Source organism: Zootoca vivipara, chromosome 8 (assembly GCF_965207765.1).
Source record: "Zootoca vivipara chromosome 8, rZooViv2.hap1.1, whole genome shotgun sequence".
NCBI lineage: Eukaryota > Metazoa > Chordata > Lepidosauria > Squamata > Lacertidae > Zootoca > Zootoca vivipara.
In genome coordinates, this window is record NC_142591.1 from 47,268,235 (window position 1) to 47,294,908 (window position 26,674).

The window sequence follows — 26,674 nt, forward strand, 5'->3', positions numbered from 1 at the left end:
ACTTTTATATGATGCCTTTCAGTGCAGATGTAGACAAATTCACTTTTTATAATTCCCACTGTCCTTCCCATTATTTTTCCTTTTATGCTCATTTTAAATGTTATTACCATCATGGCACCCATATACCTTAGGAGGGTAGGTATAGCTTTCCTGTAAGCCAATAAAACTAGACAGTGGGGTGGCTATTTGGGTAATACTGCCAGCACTCCCCACAGGACATCATGTAAGACACATTTGCTATAACAGTAAGTCTACCCAGGAGCAAGGAGCACAATTCAAAGTCTATCTTGTAGCACGGGACTCCCCACATACCAGCATAACACACTGTTGGAAGTCACTGAGTCAACTAATTAAAGACAATTTTATAGCCAGACGATTTGTCACCCTTACCCTGCACATACAGAATAGCCTGGAGGGAACAGGGGATCTCTGCACAGGTTTATTTTTAAAGCCTCTTTCTTTGGGGCCCATAAAAGAAATCAACACAGCCTAAATACACATGATAGCAAAATATAATACAGTAACTACAATTCTTTCAGTTCAGCCATTCCTTTCGTTCAGTTGTACTTCAAGCTCCACATTTCACACTATATCCACCGCCACTCTCTTGCTAGGGAACTTGTTATAGAAAACTCCGAAAAAGTTTGTTGCCCAAGGGCACTTAAAGGATATTTCAGGCAAGCACTGTTATAAAAACCTAGTAAGTAGATACTTGTAACAAAACTGAGAGCAATATAGGCAGCACAGTGATCTTTCCCAGGACTTCACAGTTTCCAGTTATTTATAGTCCTCCATAGCTATTGACCTCCTTAGTTTCCTACTCCTCTCCCAGTGGAAGGTTCACAGGCTCAGTGTGCACATGACACTAATCCAAACCATGGTTAGCCATGAGAGTGCAAGTGTAGTCATAGTAAAAATCATGGCTAACTGGCTCCCCCCTGGCTATCTTGAGGCTGCTTACCTAGAGCTAAGCTATGGTTTGGTTTAGTGTTCGATCCCAAGCAGGGTTCTTGGTGTGTCTTGCCCAGACAAACAACAAACTGGAAGCCAAGAATAAACCTCCAAGCAGCTAGAAAAGACCCAAATATATCTTCAGACCATCTTCAGATCATCTCATAAGTGTTTTACAATTTTAAAAAAACATTTTAGAAGTGTGTATATTTTTAAGGCCTGGGACTGGGCAACCGGGAGGGGGCGCCGGCCAAATATTTGCACCCCGGTGCCGCATATGCTTAAGACAGCCCTGATTAGGTAGTTCTCATTAGAATGCAAATCAAATCAAATCCCACCCCTTTCCTTCCTTGCTGGTCTTGTCCTGTTCAAGGGACACCAATGAGATTAAGAACCTTACTTCCTCCCTGCTTTCCCTCATATGCTGCTCAGTAACTGGAATGCTACCTCTCCTCCCCATAGGCTAACCACAAAAGGCCCTTTTTTGCCATGTAATGCTTTTGTGTATAGTATCACGAGGAACAAAACAATCTTAAGTAAATAAACATATCCATCTTCAAACAGACAAGTTTACCACGAATGCAATTTGATCACCAAGCCTTGGAAGAGCACAGCTGACAGCAATCAGCAAGCACAGTCATGACATGACATACACAACATGTCCAAATACATACATATTCTGTAGATTTAGAAGGTTGTGTTTACTTAAGAAACATATTATTTCAAACAATTCAACACCAGTTCCCAAATTAAATGATAAAGTCAAAACACAAATGATTGAATCCAGCTAAATCATTGTGTGCAGGGAACAACTTCAACAAGCTGGAACGTGTCCAAAGGAGGGCAACCAAAATGGTCAAAGGCCTGGAAATGATGCCTTATGAGGAACGGCTTAGGGAGCTGGGTATGTTTAGCCCGGAGAAGAGAAGGTTAAGGGGTGATATGATAGTCATGTTCAAATATATAAAAGGATGTCATATAGAAGAGGGTGAAAGGTTATTTTCTGCTGCTCCAGAGAAGCAGAAACGGAGCAATGGATTCAAGCTACAAGAAAGAAGATTCCACCTAAACATTACACCCCAAGCCTTTGACTGTGTCGACCACAGCAAACTATGGGAAGTTCTTAAAGAAATGGGAGTGCCTGATCACCTCATCTGTCTCCTGAGAAATCTCTATGTGGGACAAGAAGCTACAGTTAGAACTGGATATGGCTATGGAAAAACTGATTGGTTCAAAATTGGGAAAGGAGTACGACAAGGTTGTATATTGTCTCCCTGCTTATTTAACTTATATGCTGAATTCATCATGTGAAAGGCTGGACTAGATGAATCCCAAGCCGGAATTAAGATTGCCGGAAGAAATATCAACAACCTCAGATATGCAGATGACACAACCTTGATGGCAGAAAGTGAGGAGGAATTCAAGAACCTTTTAATGAGGGTGACAGAGGAGAGCGCAAAATATGGTCTGAAGCTCAACATCAAAAAAACCAAGATCATGGCCACTGGTCCCATCACCTCCTGGCAAATAGAAGGGGAAGAAATGGAGGTAGTGACAGATTTTGCTTTCTTGGGCTCCTTGATTACTGCAGATGGTGACAGCAGTCACGAAATTAAAAGACGCCTGCTTCTCGGGAGAAAAGCAATGACAAACCTAGACAGCATCTTAAAAAGCAGAGGCATCACCTTGCCGACAAAGGTCTGTATAGTTAAAGCTATGGTTTTCCCAGTAGTGATGTATGGAAGTGAGAGCTGGACCATAAAGAAGGCTGATCGCCGAAGAATTGATGCTTTTGAATTATGGTGCTGGAGGAGACTCTTGAGAGTCCCATGGACTGCGAGAAGATCAAACCTATCCATTCTGAAGGAAATCAGCCTTGAGTGCTCACTGGAAGGACAGATCGTGAAGCTGAGGCTCCAGTACTTTGGCTACCTCATGAGAAGAGAAGATTCCCTGGAAAAGACCCTGATGTTGGGAAAGATTGAGGGCACTAGGAGAAGGGGACGACAGAGGATGAGATAGTTGGACAGTGTTCTCGAAGCTACGAACATGAGTTTGACCAAACTGCGGGAGGCAGTGGAAGACAGGAGTGCCTGGCATGCTATGGTCCATGGGGTCACGAAGAGTCGGACACGACTAAACGACTAAACAACGACAACAACAAAACATTGGGAAGAACTTCCTGACAGTAAGAGCTGTTCAGCAGTGGAATTTGCTGCCAAGGAGTGTGGTGGAGTCTCCTTCTTTGGAGGTCTTTAAGCGGAGGCTTGACAGCCATCTGTCAGTAATGCTTGGATGGTGTTTCCTGCTTGGCAGGGGGTTAGACTGGATGGCCCTTGTGGTCGCTTCCAACTCTATGATTCTATGATTCTATTCTATGACAACCAAACTTCTTCTCCTTCTCCTCCCCTCATGCACCCCCTGAAAAAAAAGCTACTGCAAAGGGCTGGGAAAACCCAGAGTCAGGATCAGGGTCAGGATTCTAACAGTCCACTGGGATGGGATGCAGAAGAGGACATGCTCATTTTCTTTCTTAAAGCAACCTTACATATTAACTCAGGGCAACTATCTGTCAGCACCCCAAGCCAGTCCACCAAGAATAATCTGTGAACATATCAGAACCACAACTCCTAGTCTCTAAAGTCAATAAACAATTAAAGGATTTGTTTCTGCTGGTGTGTTTCATGGTTCTTCATCAGCAAAATGTGGAACTGCAATTGATCCAGTTGGGTCATGTGTGTGTCAGGGTTCTTATACCTGAGATCTCACACATGCAAAACATGTGCTAAACCACTTTGTTGCCAATATCTTTAAGTTTATTTGGAACCTTTCATTGAAAAGGTATTAGCCAGAAACAAGTCTCAATTACTGTATATGTTGGGTGCATATTGCAACTTGATTCTATTCTGTGATGGGAGCCTTGGTGTTATCACAAAAAACCCTGTCTTGTCTTCAAAAATAGCTTTCACATCCCAGAGTGAAAGATTAACAAAAACGAACCATGAAACTTCCAAACTTAAATGTGAATGGACTATGAAAAATTGCTATCACCAATACCAACTCCTCCCCCCCAAGACACTCATTCCATTTTTGTGAACAAAGCTTTAGCCAGATTAATGAATTTTCATGCCTGCACTGGAAGGACACTGTCTTGCAGGATATTTTGGAAACTGATACCTCCCCATGAGTCAAGTTTCATCTGGAAAGCCCTATTTTGGCTGAAATATTCAAGAGGGCAGTTGGTTTTTGAAAGAAAACACTTTCTCAAAAAATAAAAAGAACTCAAACCACACAGACCTCATTTTCCCTCAGGGCTTTCTGTCTCTTCCATATACACTCTTCAAATGCTGTGTTATTCGTCTTTATTTTTTTTTCAGTATAATCCAGCCGCTCATGGAGAAAATCAACTAATGTTTGAATATTCTGTTCCTTTGCCTTTATTCTAGCGTACTTTTCCCTTTAAGAGAAAAAAATATCATTGCTAGAATAAAATGTTGTTTTATTTCCAAGAAACTTGTCCTTTCGTACCTGTAAACCTCACAAAATTACTGTGGGGTGAACTTTTGCGCACCTAAGAAGAGCCCACTGGATCAGGCCAATGGTTGATGCATAGCTGCCAAGTTTTCCCTTTTCTCACGAGGAAGCCTATTCAGCATAAGGGAATTTCCCTTTAAAAAAGGGGATAACTTGGCAGCTATGGGTTCATGTAGTCTAGCAGCCTTTTCTCACAGTGGCCAACTACATGCTTGTGTGAAACACGCACGCAGGATTTGAGTACAAGAGCACTCTCCTTCCTGGTATATGCCTGTTATATTTCCATGCCCACACTCCACTAAATAAAATCAGTCCAAGCAATGCCAGATACTTCATGATATGAAGTTTCAAATCATTGCATCTTGAAATCTTGGTACAAATATCCAGAGGGACCTTTTTGAAAAAGGAATCACACTACAGATGTGGCCATTCAGCGCTTATCAGCATAGGGATGGTATTCTAACCCTGTAATCCTAAACAAGCTTACTCAAAAGTTAGCCACATTAAAGTCAATGGGACTTGCTCTCTCGTAAGTGTGCTCAGGAGTGTTATCTAATGTTTGATATATGCAGTTCAAAACTTTCTCTTTTAAAGTTATTGTTTCATACTCTCCACTTCCCCAAGCAGTAGGCTGTTCCAGGGAAGGTTTTCAGGGTTAGTCTTTTAATCAAGAACGAGTACTGGAGACTTATGGTATTTTTGTCATATGCATTTATTTGCAGATATGTCTGTATAGGTGATGAGAGACAAGACAAGTAAGGTTATAGGCAGGCAATGCTAGTGTAATGGGGCATTAAAATGTTGAGTTTCTTGAATAATCAAAGTTGCTTTTGAGCCGGTCTAATGTCGATACTGTCTGTTTAAGAAAAACAGGTGCCGGTAATTTCTATTTAATTGCTCACAGGTATGGGCTCTACTCCATGTATATAAGGCTCTGTCGGGAAGCATTTTGTGTGGTAGTTGAGTGGGAGGATTGGAATGTGGGTATGTAAAGTTGCTGGGAGAGAGAGTGTTTATCTTTAGTTTAAAGTCTCTTCCAAGGCAGTTTGTTTTTCTGTTAAAGAAAGCCAACCTTTTGTTTTTTCTTCTGTATACTTTAAAGGTATACTGCTAGTAAGGGGTTTCATGCTAGGTTGGTCTTTAAACTCTTGGTGGTGTATTTTAGCCAAGTCAACTTCTGTTTGCGTATTTTGTTTTTCTATAAACTCTGCGTGAAGCATACTTTGAAGGGCCACTGGGAAACTGGGGTATATGATTCATGTTAGCACTCTTAATACCCAGTGTTCCCCAATATTATTTCGCGATATAAAACCACCAAAAAATAATCTATTTGTACACTATGTGTGCTTGCAAAGAGACTATAAGAAAGAACCATCAGATTGTGCACAAAACACAAACAACAAACAAACAAACAAACAAACACCACACCACAACCTGCTAGGAGGGAGAGAGGTTTCTCTTCATTGGTGAAACAGAAAAGTGTGGTCCTAATTATATGTGTTGTTATAGCGAGCCTACTGTTAGGTTACATTATTTTATAAGAAAGATGTTTTTGTATGGGTTTCTTAATAAACAAAACAAAATTCTTTGCATTTAAAGTTTCAAAAGAAGTCAGCAAGCAGTTTGTACCATTAGGCTTTGAACTCAATGTAAGATCATGAGTTGTATGATGGTATCTCACACCAATTAAGATTACATAAAACCTTCCTGCACTACAGCCTTTAGTACTGGATAGGTGTGGGAGAGTGGACACTTTCCCCCGCTTGTGGTGGGAGTACAGAGTTGTCCAGGTGTATTATGGAAATGTGGTGACACTTTGAAATGCCCTGTTGAAAAAAAATCTAAGCTTATCTTCCTCCACTGGTTGGAAGCAGGTTGTGCATTGTATCTTCACAAGGATCTTCTGAGCAATTTGATAGCTGCAAAAAGGTTCATTGGCATGTTATTGTAGGCAATCAAACCTACCCTCTTATGCGGAATGGTTGGGGAAAATATGGGAGGTAATAATCAGGCATAAATTAACAAGTCAGTTGAGAGGTCAAAGAATCAATCTTTACCACTTTTAGTTTCAGGTCTGCGTTACATTGAGACATGGGACATAAAAAAATTTAAGCCCCCTAAACAGTTTGTCACTCAAATTTGCTTCAGGCATTGTTATAATTCTGTTGTTTTGATCTGCCGTGACATATGCTTCAGTTTGTAAATTATGTACCTTGTCCTAATATCCTCTTGTCAGTAACCTGTTTTGTTGTTGTTTCATTCTTGGATTTCAATACCAGCTTTAATAGCAATGCTGTTTTACTTCTACAGAGAACTTATTTCAATATTATTATTATTATTAATTTATTAAGTTATTTATTTTAAAGGTTATAAACCAACTTTGGATTTTCTACATAAGACCAATTCTTTATGAGATAGTAAGTCAAGGAGCTACTTTTAACATGAGTTGTGCATAAGAAAAACAATTCTTTCCATAAGCTCCATCATATGTGAGGTTACTCCAAAATTCCTTGGCAGAAAATCTTTTTTCTCTTTTCCCACTTTAACCCTAAAGATCAAGCCTATTGCAGCATATGGTTATTCAAGGCTTCCATGGCCTGCCATATTTTTAGCTGAACAGAATGTCTTCTGTTTTCATGTTAGAACTTATCAGTCCCAGGAAATGAAAACTCACATTTATTTACCCAAACAAACAAAATGAAAAATTTTCAACTAATTAAAGATGCAACTGACCATGAATTTTATTAGGTTGGGGCATGCAATTCTAATGCCTAAAATACAATTTACAAGACAAGAATATTCATCATGAACCTTTTCTGCTTTTTCACAAAAAATGAAAAATACTCCTTATTTATTGATAATATGGTATTAGTAATACATCAATATAGAGTTCATCATTTATACTAAATTTATGTATTACCTTCACAACTTTATTGAAATGGAGTGTCTTACCTTAACACTGTTACCTTTACTTCTATGCCAGCCAGCTGTTTTTCCTTTACTATGCTCATTTCAGCTACTTTATTCATTTCATCTTGGAATTTAACAATATTTTTGTTGACTTCATCAAGCTGGAGCGAAATATCTAAATATTTCACCTGAAAATTAAAAATATATATACATTTCTGAAGTTGGGAAGATATCCTGATATTGTGTTTTAAGTGCACAATTATGTGCGACGATGCATGAAATTGCATACCCAAGAAATAGAACTGTTTTTGGAAGTGCAGTTGAAACATTTAGTGCAAGAGAATAATGCCTTTTCTGTAAAGGCACAAACTTGTACATCAAAGTTACTGTTCCCAAGTGTGTTTTATGAACTGACAACCAGAATTCTAAGACTCCCAAAATATGTTTTTAAACATCAGCACATTGCTCAACATCCCTTTCTCAATAATACACATGTTATTTTTCAGTCGTGCTCTCATGTACAAAATACATTAGTCTTTACATTACTTATGTTACATGATGAAAGCTGGTGTAGTGTGGAGGGTTCTGAATGTAAGCTGTGAAGCTTCGAATTCCAGTTCAAGTATCATGAATACCACAAATTCATGAAATGTTCTTAGGCAAGCCGCTATATCTCAGTCTCAGCTCCATCAACTGCAATATGGTTATGATAATACTAATTTTGCAGGATTGTTCTAACAGGCTATGTGAATGCTGCTGCTGCATTAGATCACAGATCTACACTCCTGTTATTGCTTGTAATGTTACTGTTTTGTATAATTCAAGAAACTTAAATAAAACACACACTTATTCAATTTGTATTTTCAAAGGAAATACATTAAATTATTATTTACAACACTTTCAGAAGAGTCATACTTGAACTTTGTGAACTCTTCTCTTATTCTGTCGAAGAAGCTCTACTGAACTGCCCCAGACTTAGTGTTTACAAGGTGCCACACATCAAAGAGGCAATCTACAAGACAAATATATCCTCCTTTGGCTAAAGAGAGCAACAGATCCCTGACTGGTCTGAGGGCATGGAGACTGTTATCGCACAAAGTGCAAGGCTCCAGTGAACTACAAGTGTGTGCCCTGCAAAAAGACAATTGTTACACTGAGAAAGGCAAGGAATGAGGCCCAGCGGATTGCCAGATGATGTAGAATGACAACTGGATAAAGCATTCAACTCGCTGCTGACATTGGCAACACTTGCAAGTGTAGAAAGACATGAAGAAAGCCTTTGGACCAACAGTCAGGCAAATTGCACCACTGAAAACCTTGTCTGGAAAGATCATCACAGCAGTAGCAAGCAGATGAAACGATGGGCAAAGCACACTCAAGCACTGTACTTGCAGGAAAACATGGTCTCTGACGCAGCAATTGACAGTATCCATACCCTGCCTCTCTTGGAAGAGATTGATGTCAAGCATGTGGTAAAGCCCCTCGAAAAGACAGAATCCTAATAGGAGTACTGAAAGCCGGCTTCAATTCCTCCCTCATGACATACCTCCATGGCCTCCTCCTACAGTGTTGGGAACAAGGACATGTGCCACAAGACATGTGTGACTCCAGCACTGTGACCCTCTAAAAGAAAAAATGGTGACCACTGTGACTGGAATCTCCCTATGGAGTACTCTGGGGAAAGCCTTTGCCAGTGTAGTTTTCAACAGATTACAGTAACCTGCTGACATCCTGAATCACAATGCAGCTTTCCCTGCTTTCCTAGTAGTGCATTCCCAAATATATCCTTTAGTCTTTTTGAGCAATCTCTCCAAATGTTTTAGTAAGAAACTGCACAGAAACTCAGTGCTCATCCTGTTCCTGTACCCACTTGTAAAAATGCTTTAACAAATCAACAGATTTACTGAAAGTGTTTCATTGCATACTGTTATTAGATATTGTATAATATTTATAAAACCTTGAAACAATCTACAATAAGCCTGGCTCCTAAGATGCTTTCAAATCTAAGTGCTTGAGAAGAATTTACTGAGGACTGTGGACAGAGCATAATTGTAAACACACACCCCAAAAAACCCCACCCCCACTTCTTTCATTAAACAAAAAAAGCTTCTAACCAACCTGCTTTATATGAACTCAATAATTTCTCCCTGGTATTTTCTATAAATATCAATGGAATAATAATGCAAATAAGACATTTTTGTACACAGGCTTATAATTAAAAGCACATTTGTATAAATGAAATGTTCAGTAACAAAAGCCAAAATGATTCCTTGGTAGCAGAGGCAACTGGTAACTATTATAGTAACCATACACCATAATTTACAAAAAGATGCCATCTGCTGTGCAAAGGTGCAATCAGCAGGCTATTTCTATTATGGACCCGTTTTATTCCTTATTTTGATTTTTGCCCTTCCTTTTCTAAAGCCCTCAAAGCAATAAGAGCTAGAGTGGCAAATAAAGAAGGGTTTCTCAATGACCCCAATATAATTCTCTTTGCACTTTACCTCATTCCAAGGCAATGGACCTGTTGTTAGTTTCAGCATGAAGTGAAAAAGTCTGCATATAGAAATTCCATGTGTAGCCAAAGTAACTGAACAGAAAGCACAAGCTAGCTTTTCAAAGTAAACCATCAAAGAATGGTAATCTAATGTAAATAGAACCTGTTAGTGCTAATATTAAGACATTCACCTGTGCATCATTTAATAAGGTCTGAAAATGTTTCTTCTGTGCTTCTAGCTCTTCCAATTTTTTTGCTTCCCTTCCATCAAGTTTCTGAAGCTGCTCATTCAACTGGATAATTTTCTAAAAAATAAAATATAAACAGACAAAAGAACTGGCAATAAAACCCCACTTGTTACATGCACAATGTATTAATGGTTAAACATCTTTCTTTGAACCTCAGTATTTATGCATGAATGCCTATTTTCTTTACAGATAACTTTCAATACAATTCTATTTGTAATACATTTTAATCATATTCATATAGATAGATGGCAAGATACTATTAAGTAGAGAAAACAGTTGCATTGATCTATATGTTGTAGACATATAAAAGTGATTCCTCCCTTTCAAATTACCTAAATGATTGTTGCTTGCATCAGTGCTAGCAGCACTGGATTTTGGGGGGTCCTTTGGCAAGATGCCCTCAGAGATGGGTCCATTAGTGCTCTCACTTCATACCTATCACTGCTTGCCCTCTTCCTCTAGGCTCTATCTGTACAGTTGCCCACAAAGAGAATGTAAGGTGCAGCTTGATCTCCTCTCTCTTGCCATTGTTTGCTCACACAATTACAGACTTTACTGTTTTGATACAAGTAATCACAGGCTGACGGCAGGGGAGAAACCGCATGGATCCACAGGAAGTGCTTGATTTGGGAACATGTCTCAAGAAGGACCCTATTACTCCAATGGCCACTGGTGGATGTTGGCCTCAGCCTTTCCCTAGAGGTGGTTTTTGTTGTTGTTTTGTGGGAGTGCAGCCTCTTCTCCCTGGATGGGAGATGTCTCCATTGATTTGCATAGTGGGAGGGCTGGTGGAAAAACAGCATTGACCCACATGAAAAAGAAACACTTTGTGTCAATATCCCTCCACCAAATCATGATGCTCTGGGAAAATAAATCACTATTAAAACCAAGACCTATCAGTCAAAATGAATATCCCTCCCCACTCAATCTCAGGGTGCTAGTTTCAGTATTTATTTATTTTATCGTATTCAGTATTTCTTTTAAAAAATACAGCAGTCACTTAAAAAAATAGTGTTTTGGAGGCACTTAAGTTCACAGAGTGACTCAGAACTTTAGGGAGTCCTTGATCTGAACTGAAATGTCTTCTTTACAGGTAATGAGAAATCCTCAACCAAATACGCCCTATTCACTTCATTATTCAGCAAGTACACAAAGCCAATGCACACCTCTAATATACATCACTTCTAATAAAGCAAGGCAATTTGGTGGTTGTCATTAGAACTGTTTGAAGCACATTTTAGAATTTCTCTTAATACAAAATTTCACTATACTGCCACTAAAATATACATGCATTGAGGAAACTCAACAGTTCCACTTTACTGGCTAGTTAATATTGTTTTTGTCTGTTACTATGTTGTGTATTTTTGTGTGTATTTATTTTGTAAACTACCCTGTGATGCTCGGAGGAAGGATGTTATAGAAATTTTAATAATAATAACATAACATCTGTAATTAAAATGTGTGCAGCAAATTGTTTTATGAACACCACATAAGGAAAAATAAAAAATGTTGGCTTATCATCTACTTATGAAGATGCTTTCATGAACTTTGTTTCCAAGTTTTTGAACCAAAATAAACATAGAGTTAACGACAAAGATATATAACTCTTGCCACACCCCCAGTAAGCCTCCAAAAGACTAATGAGTTGTTCTTTGTCACACTGTTTCTACTAAATTTTTCTTGGGGAAGGGCAAACTGCATTAGTCACTGCCATTAACATGCTATTTTGAAAATACTATTAGTTGTGTGTGCGCTTCATTTTACAGAGGCCATTACAACTGGCCCTATCAGCTATTCTACGTGATTTTAAATTATATCATACTATTATATTTAAAACTGTATAGTTACAACAAAAGTGGGACTTCCAAGAGATTTGTGTGTTATATTAATCCAAATGCCAACTTGAATGGCTCCACTTTCAGTGAAGCTTAGCAAAGTTCTCCCATTTTATAGGAAAAGGGGAAAGAGTCGGCACTATGGTGCAGCCAGTTTTAACTTACCTTAGAATAAGCTTTTTGAGCTTCATCATTTTTTTTAAACAGTGCCTCTTGTTCAGCCACAAGCTTGTCCAAGTCTGCTAACTTCTTCTCAACTTTTTCTTGCAACTTCTCAAATTCCTTCGACTTTTTCTCTAGATCAGTCCGCAGTGCTTTAACCCTTTTCTGTTTATAATATAAGGAAAATACGTAAACTGAAGTAGCTCAAATGCAAAAGCAAAGGAAGAAATCCAGCAATACTCTGTTTGCTTCAGAAATATATAACTGGGAGAATTTATTTTATTGGATAAAAATGTAACTTTGACATTCACGGTAGTTTCTAAGGCTCTGTACATGCCAAGCATTTCCCATTGGGGAGTACTGGGGATAAAATAGACCCCATAGCATCACCACAAGGGTAGGATCACAACTACCCACAATTCCTATTCCACAGAGCTGATCCAGGAGAATACCATGGTTAAAGGCAGGGCTTTTTTCAGATGGAACTCACCGGAACTCAGTTTTGGCACCTCTCAGGTGGGTGCCATTGCCTCTGGTTAAGAACTTAATTCGTTCTGGAGGTCCGTTCTTAACCTGAAACTGTTCTTAACCTGAAGCACCACTTTAGCTAATAGGGCCTCCCACTGCCACTGCGCAGCCAGAGCACAACTTCTGTTCTCATCCTGAAGCAAAGTTCTTAACCTGAGGTACTATTTCTGAGTTAGCGGAGTCTGTAACCTGAAGCGTCTGTAACCTTGAAACATCTGTAACTTGATGTACCACTGTATATAAGAGAACAAGGGAGGTGTTTGTGATGTGTTCTGGCACCCTTTTTTTCTAGAAAAATAGCAGTGGACTTGAAAGCCGCAGAAAGATATAGACAGAAGAACAAGGTATCCCTCCCCTTGTTCTACTTTCTGCAACTCTGTACCATGGCCAGATCTGAACCCAAATAGGAAAGGATCTAAATAGTCAGTGTAATCCGAGAATATTTGCAACTGCCCTACCATAAACTCTCTCCATTACATTCCACAAGAAGGGCATTTGCAACTGGTCAATAGTCATAAAGCCCAAGAGGTCCAGGGCTAGTTTTTTTTAAGAGAGATTGCTGTCAGGATGGTAGCTTCCCTTCGCAATAATCACCTCTGCTCACTTAGATATGATATTTACAGTCTTTATTTTACATATGTACAAGCAGCGCAGTTACATTCATGCATCCGAGTCCTCCGAGCCAGATTCGGGCAGTAACTTCTTATGGCTCCTCCTCCAATGTAAGAGCCGAGGAATTCTCTGATCCCTCCTTTTTAACCCTCTCCATTCCTGGGCTGAAGGCACTGGTGCAGGCTCTCCATCTGTCCCTGAGCTCCCTGTGCGATGCTGGGGGTCTGCTGCAACATCAGAGAACCCTACCTCCTCCTGGCTCTCCCCTGCTCTTTCCCCCTCTCCCTCCTCCGTCATTTCCTGTCCTTCACCTTCAGACTCTTCCCGTCCTGACTGTTCTCCTCACCCTCACCCCGACCCAAGGACGTTCCCTGGTAGTCCCCTGACAGCTGCACAACCACCTTTTCAAGGCAGCAGGTACCAGCACCTCACACAATGAAGTGGTAACCATGCTCAGGACTCAACCAGTCAACCCCTATCTGCTATATTTAATAAGCCAGGAGGGACAGGGGTCGAGAAGGCAGAGGGCCTTCTCAGTAGTGGCACCCACCCTGTGGAATGCCCTCCTATCAGATGTCAAAGAAATTAACAACTATCAGACTTTTAGAAGACATCTGAAGGCAGTCCTGTTTAGGGAAGCTTTTAATATTTGATGAATCATTGTATTTTAATATTCTGCTGGAAGCCGCCCAGAGTGGCTGGGGAGACCCAGCCAGATGGGCAGGGTATAAATAATAAATTATTATATGATATGATATGATATGATATGATATTATATTATAATTATGCGGTTGGGCTGCAAGCACTTTGTACAGCTAACTGCATAAGCTGAAGACAATCCTGCAACACATCACCAATTATGACATTGGATACTTCATCTGGAATGGCAATACAGTGGTACCTCGGTTTACAAACACAATTGGTTCCGGAAGTTTGTACTTAACCTGAAGCATACTTAACCCGAAGTGAACTTTCCCATTGAAAGTACAGTGGTACCTCTACTTACGAATTTAATGCATTCCGAACGCACATTCGTAAGTCGAAAAAAATTGTAAGTTGAATCCCATAGGAATGCATTGGGAGAAAAAATTCGTAAGTCGAAGCAACCCTATCTAAAAATTCATAAGTAGAAAAAATCCTATCTAAACCGCATCCAAGATGGCGGACGGAGCTCTGTTCATAAGTAGAAACATTCGTAAGTAGAGTTATTCGTAAGTAGAGTTATTCGTAAGTAGAGGTACCACTGTAATGGAAAGTGGATTAATCCATTCCAGACAGGTCCGCGGCGTACTTAAACTGAAAATACGCAAACCAAGGCGTACTTAAACCGAGGTATGACTGTAAGTGCAGCCAAGGTCACTCCAAAATAGAGCGACTTTATCTTCAAGTTGTGTAGCAACAGACTGTGCCCCACAGTGGGAGGCAGTATGATTCTGAAACTGTAACGAATCTACAAACCTGCCTCATGTTCTCAGAAAATGGCACATGCAACCAGAAATTCAAAGACAGTGTAAGGGTAAAGAAACATGCCAAGTAAGCAACATAACTCAGATGCTGGGAGTTTCAAAAGAAAGAGGGCTGTACCTGTATACGGACAGATAGCCCCAAAACTACATGTGAGAATAAATAGGACAGATGAACACAACACCTCTGATGGGTGAATGGTAGCATAATTTCCCACCTCTGATTAGAACAAAAGCTCAGGCCATGTAACAAGCTTCGCTCTTGCCTTCAAGACACTTAAAACATTTTAAAGGTTGCACTTTTATTTTCAAAAAGCATCTTAATTCATTACTGTTAAATTGTGAGTCTGGGGTGATGTTTTTGTCTCAAGTTAGACCACGGAGTTTTAAACTCAGATGACCACAGATATTGTAACTGGTCGTTACAATATTCATTCAGGTGCACAACATTCATCAGAGAATGGAGAAGATTGGAAAGGACTTCTTAAAAGTTAATGGTACTTTTCCTAGTTAATTGATATCAATCAACTGACTCCACAGTTGAAGTTAATGCTGTAGTCTTCCACTGCATGTTCATGATCGATTTTGTGAATATAAATCCAAATAATCTCAAATGAAAGATTTTTATGTGCAAAAAACACATCTTAAAAAGGTTAATTTAAATCTATTTTCCATACCTGGGTCAGCTTCCAAGCACTTACTTCATCTCTGATTTCTTTTCTTACATTATCTACTAAGTTCTGTAAGTGAAATGGATTTTAAAAAATTATATAGGAGCACGTAAGAAATTAGATATTTCATTTCAAAATATATTCTGTAAATCAAATGATAGAAAATTGCTAAATTGGAAATAGAATGACATTTGAAAAATGTGGCCATGGGAAGAGGGAGAGAGGGGCAATACAGAATAATTTTATGATTTGAACAAGGGTGGGAAAACTGCCCCCCTCTGGATGCTACATTTCCTCAGGGAAAATCTGTCAGGAGCTACATGCCCAAACTGGGCAAGGCTGGTGGCAAATGTCAGTAGGGCCCAGATACATTTCACATTTCTCCCTCATACTCATGTGCATATGCTTGTGTGTGCAAATCCATGCCCATCTCTCTTTACTCCTTTCCCCAGCTGCCTTCCCTCCTTGTTCCACCACCACCATGAAGCAATTAGGCCTACAATACAGCTTCCGAACCAACCAAAGCTGCTTCTTAACCCCATTGCTTTGTGGATTGTGGGGAGGGCCTTGAAATGTGAGGGGTAGAATTTTCCCCACTCCTGCTTTAGGGAAACCAATTCGAGAAAACCGTAACATCCAGTCTCGTCTCCATATCAAATAATTGGGCTCATTCATTCTCTGTGCTGTCCTTCAACCCCAGGTTACATAATTAACTATGTCATACAACATTAGAGGTCTTGCCACAAACAGGACTGTCTGGTTGGTTTTCATTTCCCAGAGTCCTCAGCTACCACCTCTAGGCAGTTCTCCAGTTTGCTAGCACAATCTCATAGGGGTTCAGCTCGCAACAAAACAGATTTTAAAAAAGAGCCCCCAGTCATAAGATGCCAAGTTAAAAGGGAACCAGAAAGCTATTGCATGTCCAGTGGAGAGGGACTAATAACTCATTTTCAGATTTTTTTAAAAAAAATATCCAAAAAAGAATAGGTTGTGGCTTTTAAGTTCATACAACTGCTTCCAGATAGCTTGTATGTGCCTTTCTTTCTGGTGGTCAAAAGCAGGACCTCTCTTCCCCATTCTGTGGGAAACTACTTTTCAGTTACACAAAACTGTAGTCATTAAATCCCTGATTCTAATCCAGTTATTGTTGACCACCCCCACCCCTTGCAAAACAAGTCACAAACAACTTACTGGCCCTCGGGATGCAAATGCATATGTACCTATTTCCACTGAAATCCACATCCAGCCAGTTCAACAAGGCTTGGGTGAACACTGCTATATGCTTCTGCATTAGTAATGGACCCAAACGGCTGCTTATATGCACAGGCTTCTCTAACTGAACTGGGCTACCTGTTGTTAAAAATTGCTAAATAGGTTTACAAACAGTTTGATGCATGGGAAAAGTTTAGAGTAAGGTTGCCAACTAGTCAGAAAATAGGACTTGGCCTGCTTTAGTACCTTTAACAGCATCTTGAGCTGTAGAAAATAGCAGGTGGAGCTTTACACAGCATGGATATATACATTATAATCTACTAAATTCTGCATATGAAGCTGATATTAAAGTCATAGCTGTAGTGCAAACAAAGGAGTTGGGAAACCTGGCTCACAGTTGCTTTATTTAGGCCTAAAGAACTTAAAGCTACATCAGGCTTTAAATATTGCAAATAATATGGCAAGATGATGTTAAATAGTTTAATTGACGTACACAGAAACATTATAGTCAGTCATTTCACATCTTCAAATAATTAAAATATCCTAATAATAGAATAACTTTTACAACCTTGAAACGTGTTTTTTCTTTAACAAGGCTTTGTTCCACTTCCTCCAGTTTTGATCTGGCTTCATCATAAGCCAATTCAGCTGAATAAAGTTCTTTATTGACTTTTTTTAAATGATCTTCCAATCTGCGAATATTTTTCTTTAAAACCTGAATTTCTGATTGATATGCCATCCTCTTTCTTGAACTGTTAAATAAAAACGAAAACCTTACAACACTAACACATCTTCAACAGTTTATTACAGGTTGAACCTCTCTGAGGATTTTTTGGGAGAAAACATGCTTAATTTTACTTAACTACTATATGGGGATGACACTGATTTTTTTAAACCCCTATGTCTATCTTACAGAAATACTTCACTGTGTTCCCACTGATGAAATAAAATTTAATGGTTGCTCACACAAACCCAAGCATTCCACAGGTGTGCCAACCATTTGCTTCTGACACACAGCACTGATGATCTGACATATCACAATTACAACTGCTTGTCACTACTCTAGTTACACTAGAACCCATTGTATGTATGAAATAACTCTCACTGCAGCTTCCTATGCTGAGTTTTTCAAAGATTAAATTCAGAGAGAAAAAAATCAGAATTGAATGATAGAATCTTGCTCTTTTCATAGTAATCACATTATAATCCATAGTGGGTTTACAAAAGTTTCTGTAAAACATTATGTTAAAAGATCATTCAAGGTCTGGATCTACATTTTGACTTGAGAGGGATAGGCAAAGTCCATTGTGCAGTGCTTCCCAAGCACTTGACAGTCATCTGGTTGATGGGTGCTTGGGAACAGCAGCAAAAGGGGATTCGCCAGCCCTATGCTTGGTGCTTGGAAAACACTGATCATAGGACTGGTAAAGTCCTTTCCAGTGGACCTGAACTTACTACCCATCCACTGTTGGCCAGCAAGCTTAAAGATGCTTTCAGCAGGGATCAGCTGTGTGGTTACGATCCATGCAGGAAACATGGTTGATCCAGCCAGGGGCAGAGGAAGGGGGTGCAGTGGGGGTGGACCACCCCCAGTGTCACCACTGAGGGGGGTGACAAAATTCCAGGTGGCATTCACTGTGGGGCCTGCAGCGTGCCCAAGCCACGCTGGATCAGATGAATGGCCCATAAATTCTAAGCAGGAAGCTATTCAAGTGAGCAGTTATAATCTCATCTCATTTAACATTCAAGAATGAAGATGGACCAAGGAGCACAGTAACTAAGAGATAGAACAAGACAGCAATAACTGTGTGTGTGGATGTGGGATTTCCACATTACCTTATATGTGTAAAATACTTTAGATTAAATTGAATGTTCCACTGGTTTCAGTGAGAATAAAAAAATCAACAAAACCAAACATCCAACTCAATTGGCTTGAAGCCTAATCGAAAGTCTATCAATTATTAACCATTTCATTTACCTTTCTCTGAATTTTTGCGCAAATTTTCCATTTTCATCATAAAGACGTTTGTTTTCACTCTGTGTTTCGAGTATTTCATCAAGAAGAGTCCTAAGTCTTTTTTTCATATTGCTTAGATCAGATTTCTTATTGGCTTGCTAGGAAATATTATAGAATATGATGAACATTATGAAAATTCTGCAACACATGGACTCAAAAACACATTAATGTGTAGGTATTTTTTATACTTACTGATGTTTCCAAAATGTTCTTCTCCTCTAAATATTCATTCATTAAACCTTTGTTCTCATTTTCCTGAGTAGCAATTTTCAGAGTCATCCGCCTTACCTAACATTAAAAAGATAGTTTAATTGCTCATTCAGCATTTAATTGCAACATTGTAAATTTTTATCATAGTAAAATTTCTTGTTAAAATCTTGAAAATGTACTTCCAGAGCCTCAGTTATAGTTTTGGAGCAGTATAGTGTTATATTTAGTGAAAATATAGTAGTAATAATAATAATAATAATAATAATAATAATAATAATAATAATAATTTTTATTTATACCCCGCCCATCTGGCTGGGTTTCCCCAGCCACTCTGGGCGGCTTCCAACAGAAAAATAAAACACAGTAATCTATTAGACATTAAAAGCCTCCCTGAACAGGGCTGCCTTCAGATGTCTTCTAAAAGTCTGGTAGTTGTTTTCCTCTTTGACATATGTTGGGAGGGTGTTCCACAGGGCAGGTGCCACCACCGAGAAGGCCCTCTGCCTGGTTCCCTGCAACTTGGCTTCTCGCAACGAGGGAACTGCCAGAAGGCCCTCGGTGCTGGACCTCAGTGTCCGGGCAGAATGAGTATTTGCTTCTTGTTTCAGATTTATAATTATGTTTTCTTTTCAACCCCTGTCACGAAGAAAAAAAAATACTTGGGCCCTGTTCCGCCTGTCAATGCGAATGAAAAATCTGAAAGCTCCTAACTACCCTGCTAAAGGCAGGTGGAATTTCCAAACCAGAATAAACAAGTGCATCTGGTTGTGTCGGTGAGTGGGATAAAAGCACAATGAAATGTCTTCAGTCTATGCTTCTAAAAAGGAAAGCTTGCCCCAGTTCTCATGAAGGCCTAAAATCAATATTTTAAATGGCCAAAACATATTAAACATAATCAACATATTAAACAAAAAAGTAAAAGGGGCAATCTAACATAAAACAGGAAATTAACAGAGGAAAAAGAAAATAAATCCAGTTTTGCAGCCATTTTGAAATGAACATGTGAACCATTTTTTTTTTTTTGCAGAGGTCACAAAAAAGAACTCTATAGGATCCTTAGTATGCCTTTGTATCAGCACAGGCATCAGCAATGTTTGGGAGAATTAGGATGAAAGCAATTTCTAGGGCCAGGGCCAGGATTGAGTGCCAGGCTTAGTGTTGATGGTGCCCCCCCCCACATCACTGTAGATCCCTTCCAACTATACAATTGTATGGCTGTGATTCTAAGTGTCATTTCCCAGTGCTGGTGCACTTTCTGTTGAATCTGATCAAGTGTTCAGCACCAGGCAGCTGCCATCTGTATTTGCCCGCAATCTAATACCCTGGTACTTCTAATATAACAACACTACTGTACTTTGGGCATTCTGCTGTAGTGTGTGATGGGAAAATAAATAAAAATAGCAGCTACCCAAATCAAATGGGATGCATACAGAAACCCCAGGGTGAGGATATGGAGGTGGCCAGTGACAGTGTGCTGCTGATTAGCAGTGCAAAAAGGACTTCTAGTTGATGGCAGCACTACTGGGTGGAGCCCACTATCACCTACTGCAGAAGAGGCTGAAATTAGGCACAGTGAGTCCTGTTCAGATGTGTAGGTGCCAATGGATGTCCAAGCATGCCTGCTGCTGACCCCATCAAAGATTTTTTCACTTAACTAGATAACATTTGCATTTATTGGGCTTATTACAGGACACTTAACTTTTCAATAGACACAGTGTTAAGGACTTCATGTGGCATTCACTTCTAGAGGATCTATTTGCTTGCATATAAATATTTAAAACTCACTTTATCTTGCCAAGATGTTAAATTAGCCTTTGTCTTTGCTTCTTTCATGTTTAATTCTTCAAGAAGTTTTTTACTGTGCGATACTGCTTCCATTTTTGCTTTTAACTTGTAGCTGAAATCATTGGCAATGAATTCAGCATCTTTAAGCTCATTCCTAAGAAGAGGCAAGAATCAAATTATCCATCTGGCCAAGGGTAAACTAAAGAAGCTGTTTATTAACAAAACATTACCAAACCCATCAGAATAATCTGGTTTTGTCAGACATCTTGCCCCATTCCACTGCCCATGTAACAGCACTAAATCTGTTTCATTTTCCAACTTCTAACATGTAACATGATCCTAAGTATGTTTCCTTAGGTGTAAGCCCCACTGAGTTATGTGTACTTAGAAGTGCAGTCTTAGCCTCTTCCCTCTTAGGAGCACAATTTGTGTAAGTTAACCCCCAGCCACTTAGTTAAGAAATACTTCTGCTAGCAATCTGATCTGTTATTAACGAACATTTGCTATAATGTAGTGGAAGTTGACAGGTAGGATGAGCTGATGAGAGAGGATCAAGTGAGCAAAACAGGAAGATTAAAGTGGTTATCTGCTATCAACATAGAGGGTTGTAATCAACATAGGATTAAGCAGATCGTTCCACAGTGCAAGGATTTCTCCTTGCACAATGGAACATTCTCTGCTTTCCTACTCCTCTGCATTCTCTACTTTCCTGTTCTGGGAGTTTCCCCAAACCTTTAGAGCAGATCTGAAGGTGGCATAGGGGTGGAGAGGGAGAGTTCCCTTTGCACTAGCACTAATCATTATGCTATAGCAAATATTTGGTTGAATACCACCCTCAATTTTTACATCATTGGTAAATCATGGTGTTGCAGAGCTAGATGCTATTTTGTCCTGGCCTGATTTGCAAATAGTTCTTAACTGTGGTTTAATGTGAATGAGCAGCATGCTGGTTTGTTCTTGACTTACTGCTAGTGGTTTGTTTCAATGAAGCAATGAGCTCAGATTTAAATGACACAACAAGCCAAGCCTTGTGCTTTGTTTCCAATGTGGCACAGCCAGGACCATTTGAGGAGTGAAGCAGGAACTTTCAGCATGGAACAGCATGCGCTCAATGCATTAACCATGCATTAACTTTGGTTTGAAGTAGCATGTGAACACAGCCACTATTTTAAAGATTTTTGTATTGTTGAGGTTTTTATTATTTTGTTTGTTCGTTTGTGATTTTCTATCTTAGTGTTCCTCTCAAAGGATCCCAAGGTGGCAAAAATATCTTTAGTAATAAAACAATACAATGCAAACTTCTAAAAACAATTCAAACAATTACTGATTGAGGGAATGGGCTATAACCTAGCTAGAGATAGGTGGTATTTAAGACAAATATTTCTGTTCCAAAGAAGCCCAGGGTGGCAAACACACAAATGATAACACCATTAAAACATTAAAGGCATCTCCAATACAAGTGCAGACTGTGCAAGATTTCTACTTAAAATGCTTGTTGGAACAGAAAGATTAGGTGCTAAAAAGACTACAGAGATAATGCAGCTCCCTCCTTGCATTGTTTCTTCTGTTATCACCAGGTTGGTCACTGCTTTCCTTTTGGGTGAAGAAGGGGGTAAAGTAGGTGTTGAGCAATTCTGCCTTCTCTCTGTCACCCAATAGCATTTATCTTTTTTCTCCTTGCAGAGGACCTACTACTTGTTTGTTCTTCTGCTTGCTTTGAACATAGCCAAAGAAACTTTTATTATTTTTAACCTCTCTTGCAAGCCCGTGTTCCTTCTGAGCTTTGGCCAGCATGATATTCATTCTGCAACTGATGGCTACTCAAGTATACTCCTCCCCCCTTTCTTCAGTTCCTTATACGTGCCCTTCTTAAATCTCAACTCATCTGTAAGCTCCTTTCCTTTCTTGTTGGAATTGTCTGCATTTGTGCTTCGAATATTTCACCTTTAAGAAACTCCCGTCCATCTTGGACTCCCTTCTCTTTGAGTATTTCTGACCATAGGATCTCACTCTGTAATTCCTTAAGCTTTCTTTTTTTGAAATGGGCCTTCTTGTCTGACTACACTCAGCTTTCCCTTGACTCGGTATCATGAAACTATTGCTGAAAGCATTGCAATAAATAATGGGTTGTTTTTTTTTAAAAAAAGGACTAAGTAACCCTAAACTGAACACATTTTTAATTATTTTAAACCACCACCATCAGAGGTGGTGGACTCTCCTTCCTTGGAGGTTTTTAAGCAGAGGTTGGATGGCCATCTGTCATGGATGCTTTAGCTGAGATACCTGCATTGCAGGGGGTTGGACTCGAGGACCCTTGGGTCCTTCCCAACTTTAAGATTCTATGAAACATTTGCAAATACCAAGAGGCTGGAAATAAAAGGCAAAAGCCTAAATCCCAAAGCAAAATGTTAGTTTTCCACATCTGCACCACATAACATTTAAAAGCCCCTGATGTGGTTTGGTGCCCAATCCCTTTAAACCTGAGAATGTGTAAAGCAGACAAGAGGAAGGAAGAAGTAACTTAATCAGACAATGCTTTCCAAATAATGTAGTAGACTATATACAAAAGGAGAGAGACAAATTGAACAACAATAATATAAAAAAAATTAAAATGCTTACTGTAAACTCATCAACAATTCCTCAGCTATTTGTATTTGTTCAGCCATATATTTTCTTTCCCTTTCACACTCTTCTGTGAGTCCTAGATGCAAACTGTTCACCATCTCAAGTTCTTCATGAACTACATCATATCCAGTTTTGGTCTTTAAAAAGTAAAGAAATTAATCTGACAGTGCAAAGCTCAAAATGTTATAAACTTGTTCTCACTTTTTTGTCTCCTTATGAAAAGGTGTAGTGTTATTTCTTTAATTCTTTTGCAAATTTTTTGCTGCTTTTTAAAGGATAAAACTGAGACTTAAAATCCAATCCTATGTCCATTTACTCAAAAATAATCTCAGTTGAGATTATTTAGGATTGCAAATTTACATGCAGCTAAAACTCTTTGGGAAGCTGGCTTACTTTTATTGAGTATTAAGCAACCAACTATTTCCCCGTTCCCCAAACAGAAGATGGCTAAAGTTCCTTCCTTTGGGCAGATGGATTAAGAGGCTGTGAATAACCATAGCCAATTTAAATAATTTGAGAGTGCTAGTCTACTGCAGTAAATCCTGTTGTACGTTAAAGATGGACACATTTATTGTGGCATAAACTGTTCAAAGAAACCAAGTTACATATGTCCTCCTCTTGACTTTTCCACTCTGTTAGATAATCCCCACCCACTCCCAAAATAGTGGATTAAGGAGGACTAATCAAATAAAGTTTGGGTCACTATCATCAAAACATTTAACATATTTTATAGCTTTTAGTTTTGTTGCATCTAACTTTGCTTAATCATACAGGCTTTGTTTGTTTTATTAAATTTTTATACCACCTTTCATCAGAAGATAACAGGGTGCTTTACAATATAAAATCCCAAAAAACACATAGCATAACAACAAACAAACACACAAACACCCCAGTTTAAAAGGACGTAGATTGTTTAATTAGCCAAAGGCATGGGAGAACAGACTATATGCACCATCACTCTGCCAAGATAAACCAAATAGTCAGATTTACTGTGATATATGAACATGATCAACGTGTGCTAGAGTTAGGAAATAATTATAAATGATTTCTCTAATGATTTTTTACAGTAGTTTCAATGCTGCTTTGATAGAACCAATGAGAACAACTTTACCTTTCTTTTCTTTTGCTTTTAAAAGTAGCAAGCATTTTTTTAGTTAACCTTCTTTTAAATAGTTTTCAAATTGTTATTTAAGCTGTAAACCTACACACACTGGTCTGAGAAGACTCACTGACTCCATGGAAATTACTGCTACACAGACAAACATAGGACTGCACTGTTAACTTCATAATGTCATACCTGGTTTGGAAGAAAATGCTGACTTACCCACTAATTTTAAGCCACTTTTCTGGTTGGGTCTGTATTTAATTTAGCATTTATTGTTATATATATTTCAAAGAGTTTGGGTTAATCTATACATTACCTTTTATAATAAATCTGCCTTTCCATTTCATAAGTTAAGACTCTTCTAGATTCCTACTTCAAAAGGTGCTGTACTTTCACATTTCTCTTTATTGTTATAAGCATGTAAAAATACAGGAACAAAATCTCTGAAAGGGGCATGTACCAAACTCATTTGGCATGGGGGAAATAAAATAAAATATTTAATCTGTTTACCTGTGTGTATATCTTTTTCACTTCTACCATAGCATCACCTTCATAAAACAGCTTTTCTCCCAGCAGAGGGCTGTATTTCTTCATGTAGGTTATATTCTCCAGAACTTTTGCATTAGCTACATCTATTTTTGTCAATTGGTTTACTGCATCCTGGAGTTGATTATTCTTTTCTTCAAAATGCCATTGTAATTCTGAAATATCTCGTGAACATTTCTCCCATTCTGCAGAAGAAAAATAAGCTATGCAGTATAACAAAATTATGACAACTGCATTTAAAGACGGAACATATAATTTCAGATGATATACTGTCAGATCTCTATGCAGTTTCCTATGAAATATATGCTCACATAATCCTATGCATATAACAGTTGCTGAAATCATGCCCCTGGCAAAGAGAAATCAGGTTTGGTACCTTTCCTCACATCAAACCTTCCATCTTAGCTAGTTGAGTAGTGGAAACCCATCCTGTCACAGCAGGGAGCCATTTCACACTCCAGGATGTCAGGGTGGAGGCAAGTGAGTCGCTACTTCCACGCAGAGCTACTCCTTGTGGCATCAGGCAAATCTCGTTTTTCTGTAGCATTTTCTGCTCATATTTCTTTCATCATCCTGTGGACCAGCACTATTAAGGGATGAGGCAGTGGGAAGACCTTGGACAGTGGTGTATGGTTCTGAGGCATCAAATGGCCACATCTTGGGGTGGAGTTCCATCCAGGTGTGTAGATTGACAGATGCACCCCTGGAGCATCTTACTCTACCGTGTGTCACTGTAGCTGTCCTATAGGAAAGTCTCCCAGGTCCTGCTGGAGTTTTTTCCTTCAGGGCTACCAATGAGCTGCCCTGCCCAGCTGGCCTTGTGCTCTCCAGCAAACTCTTTGCCTGCCCTTTCTCCACTTACCATGTGCCTCCTTCAAGCAGCTGCCTTGGCAAAGGCCACCTACCTCTGCACTCTTTCCCTCTCTGAGCTGGCTATTACTCTTTTGTCACCTCTCTCATCACTTCTCCCCTTCTTGGTTGCCTTCCCTCTTTCCTACTCCTCTGCACTCCTCTAAAGAGTCCCAGTCTTTCCCTCAGGCAATCCCCCCCTTCCCTAATTGGCTACATCTGTGGCTCCTTTTGGCTTCTGGGTGGGTTGGTGCAGGGATGGAGAACATGTGACCTTCCAAATGCTGCTGGACTCCAACTCCCATAATCCCAAACCACTGGCTATGCTGGTTGGGGGCTGATGGGAATTGTAGACCAACAACATCTGTGGATTCCCCACCCCTGGGCTAGTGAGCATACAATACCTAAATGGGCAGTCCAACCGTCATGGAATAACCCAACCTCTGCCATAAGTGGGAGTGAGAGAGATGCCACAACAAGCCAGGGGATGGGGAGCTGATGGTACTCAGAATGAATTCAACCTGGGCATGGATCTCACCCTTTGCTTCTTTCCCCTTGTTGTCCACCTATGACCCTTATCAGTAGATGTGAGAGCAAAGACATGAGCAACTGGGAAGCAAGCTTGAAATAAAGTTGTTCTCTTTTTATTTCATAGCTCTGAGCAGAGTTCCTTGGCTCCTCGGCTCCTCTTGATTCTTGAATGTTAAAGCAATGAAAACTTGAGATATTTACCATCCACTTGAATAATTTTCTATCTTAGAATAGGAAGTAATCAAGAAAAGAATCAAGGAAAGCAGCAGCTTCACCTTCTACTGCAAGAGGTGAATGGTGGGGGAGGAAGGAACCTAACTCTGCCTTGCTAAATAAATGATAAAACAGAGAGTACCTTGGAAAAAAGAGTTATTTTGCTTTTG

General features: G+C 39.3%; 1 protein-coding gene across 7 annotated transcripts in view; it reads right to left on the reverse strand.

Moving 5' to 3' along the window:
* CCDC178 (coiled-coil domain containing 178) overlaps window positions 1-26,674 on the reverse strand; it is a 124,094-nt gene that overhangs the window by 86,959 nt on the left and 10,461 nt on the right. For all 7 annotated transcript variants that reach the window (XM_088675451.1, XM_088675445.1, XM_088675449.1 and 4 more), the window contains 11 exons: window positions 24,876-25,096; window positions 23,255-23,397; window positions 20,636-20,789; window positions 18,833-18,928; window positions 18,602-18,738; window positions 17,192-17,375; window positions 15,418-15,480; window positions 12,141-12,302; window positions 10,084-10,197; window positions 7,438-7,583; window positions 4,249-4,408 (listed from right to left, as the gene is read on the reverse strand). In XM_088675451.1, the coding sequence (XP_088531577.1) occupies window positions 4,249-4,408; window positions 7,438-7,583; window positions 10,084-10,197; window positions 12,141-12,302; window positions 15,418-15,480; window positions 17,192-17,375; window positions 18,602-18,738; window positions 18,833-18,928; window positions 20,636-20,789; window positions 23,255-23,397; window positions 24,876-25,096 (1,580 nt within the window). The remainder of the gene's footprint in view (window positions 1-4,248; window positions 4,409-7,437; window positions 7,584-10,083; window positions 10,198-12,140; window positions 12,303-15,417; window positions 15,481-17,191; window positions 17,376-18,601; window positions 18,739-18,832; window positions 18,929-20,635; window positions 20,790-23,254; window positions 23,398-24,875; window positions 25,097-26,674) is intronic.